The sequence below is a fragment of the Penaeus chinensis genome, chromosome 9 (genome assembly GCF_019202785.1).
Source record: "Penaeus chinensis breed Huanghai No. 1 chromosome 9, ASM1920278v2, whole genome shotgun sequence".
NCBI classification, from domain to species: Eukaryota; Metazoa; Arthropoda; class Malacostraca; order Decapoda; family Penaeidae; genus Penaeus; species Penaeus chinensis.
Window position 1 is genome coordinate 14,523,225 of NC_061827.1, and position 1,890 is coordinate 14,525,114.

Here is a 1,890-nt window from a genome sequence, read left to right on the forward strand (position 1 = left end):
AAAAAAAAAAATATGCAGGGTTTCAGACGAAAAGCATCTAAATATCAAAAACATTAAATATAGATCGAGATTATCAACAAGCAAAATAAAAAGTAACAGTTAATACACTTCCAAAGTTTTCGATAAAACTTAACTTAAACAAATTACAACCCAGACAATGCTTTTCGATATTTCATGATATTTTCCAGAAATCCTCCGTGGGAAAATGAAAGGATGTTTGCTATTACGGGGTTACTTTGTTGACGTTTGGTGGGGGGGGGGGCGAGGTCCTAATCGCTCTCTTCTAAAGCTTTGATCCACTAGATCAATCTATTCTGGAATGTACACGGTGACTTCTTATGCTTAGAGGGTGCATGTAGAGTACAAAGTACTGTACATCCATTTTTGGTAATATGATTGTCTGCTAAAGTATATTCTTGTTACACTAAAGTTTCCCTTGCCACCCACCGATATTGCAAACCTGATTTTCCTGTTATCTTTTGGCGATCTACGTGTCCTCACAGTTTTCCACCATCATGAATATAGTCACTAACCATGTAAAATCGTGCATGAAACATGCAGAGGAAATACCTGTAACTCCAAATTTCAAGCGAAATAAATAAGGAGACAAAAGCAAGTGGTTATACTCACCCTTCGATCCCACCGAAGATAAGTTTTGCATTGACCATTGTGAACGGCAAAGAACGAAATCGGGTTACTGCCTTCTCTTGGTGTGGTAAGTGTCAGACTGAACATTGGCAGAAGCGGCCACAAAAGTGTAGGCTGCGCCTGTGCGAGCTCTCGTAGCTGCCGCTTGATTCGGTTTCCAGTGAGTTTATTTGTCGCATCGATTTTTATAGGAACTATTGAGTGGTGCTGATAACTAAAATTATTTTTACGTGTACATATAATGGTCATATTATTTCCATTGGTAACTTGGCTTTGTATTTTGGGAGATTTTATGACCAATAATTTCGCTGTATAATACTAAACGGCAACTCCTCAACCTGAAATGCCGCACCCCTGCAAGCAAGCGTTCCCATTGGCGGACAGTGTCACACCTCATGTACTGACAGCCAATAGGAATAAAAAAAACGGAGAGCATACTTTCATGTACAGCTTACGGTCTTTTGACATCAGTGCTTCAAGGAAATACATGAAGTATTAATATTCATAATTAAGGATTGGGAAACAATAGGCCGATGTGTATCTGCCCTCGTACAAAATAAGATATCAACAGCATCAGTTTTGTCATTGCTATGATCTGTGATCTAAACATGTGTATTTTGTTACCTGAGTAGAGAAGCGAATGTATTTCAATATACTTTTATTTTAGTGAAGATGTTTCTCTTGTCTGCAATATCAGAACACTGAACAGAACGGGTTCGGGTGAATGTAGTAACATGGGTTGTATCTGGTAAGTCTTTCATGCAACATGAATTCAGAAATATTTTGCTACGCAAACAAATATTTCAACACGTAAAAGGTAAATGGTATTACCAAAGGCATTATAGTAATACGTCACCTACGTCATGTTAAATACGCCAAAAACTGAATTATTATATTCACCCTTCACAATAACAAAATTATTAGCACGTGGGCAGAGTATAATTTTAATAAATGTTTCAGTTTATTTTTCCTACGTAAGTTACAACGGTCAAAACAACTGCGTAGTTTTAGGTGATTAGAAGAATGACGTGGACAGAGGTCATGTGACGTAATTTTTGGCGGTCTCTAACCCCTGCGAACTGAAAGTATTCAGATGAAGGACCATTTATAGTTGAAGGGTATCTCTTCATTGTAAATATTTGTCAAAACTACATTAAGTAACACCATTCTATCAGATGAAAATAATCCAAAGTTCGGTGCTCTAACTGAAGTGTATTTTATGTCGTTTGTTTCGAATTGGTA

The 1,890-nt window shown here is 37.2% G+C and overlaps 1 protein-coding gene across 1 annotated transcript in view; it reads right to left on the reverse strand.

Annotated features, from left to right (window-relative positions):
- Window positions 1-776, reverse strand: part of LOC125028672 (N-acetyl-D-glucosamine kinase-like) — a 75,731-nt gene extending 74,955 nt beyond the window's left edge. The window contains exon 1 of the mRNA XM_047618147.1: window positions 631-776. Coding sequence (XP_047474103.1) covers window positions 631-668 — 38 coding nt within the window. The 5' untranslated portion in view covers window positions 669-776. The remainder of the gene's footprint in view (window positions 1-630) is intronic.
- Window positions 777-1,890: the final 1,114 nt, after the last annotated feature.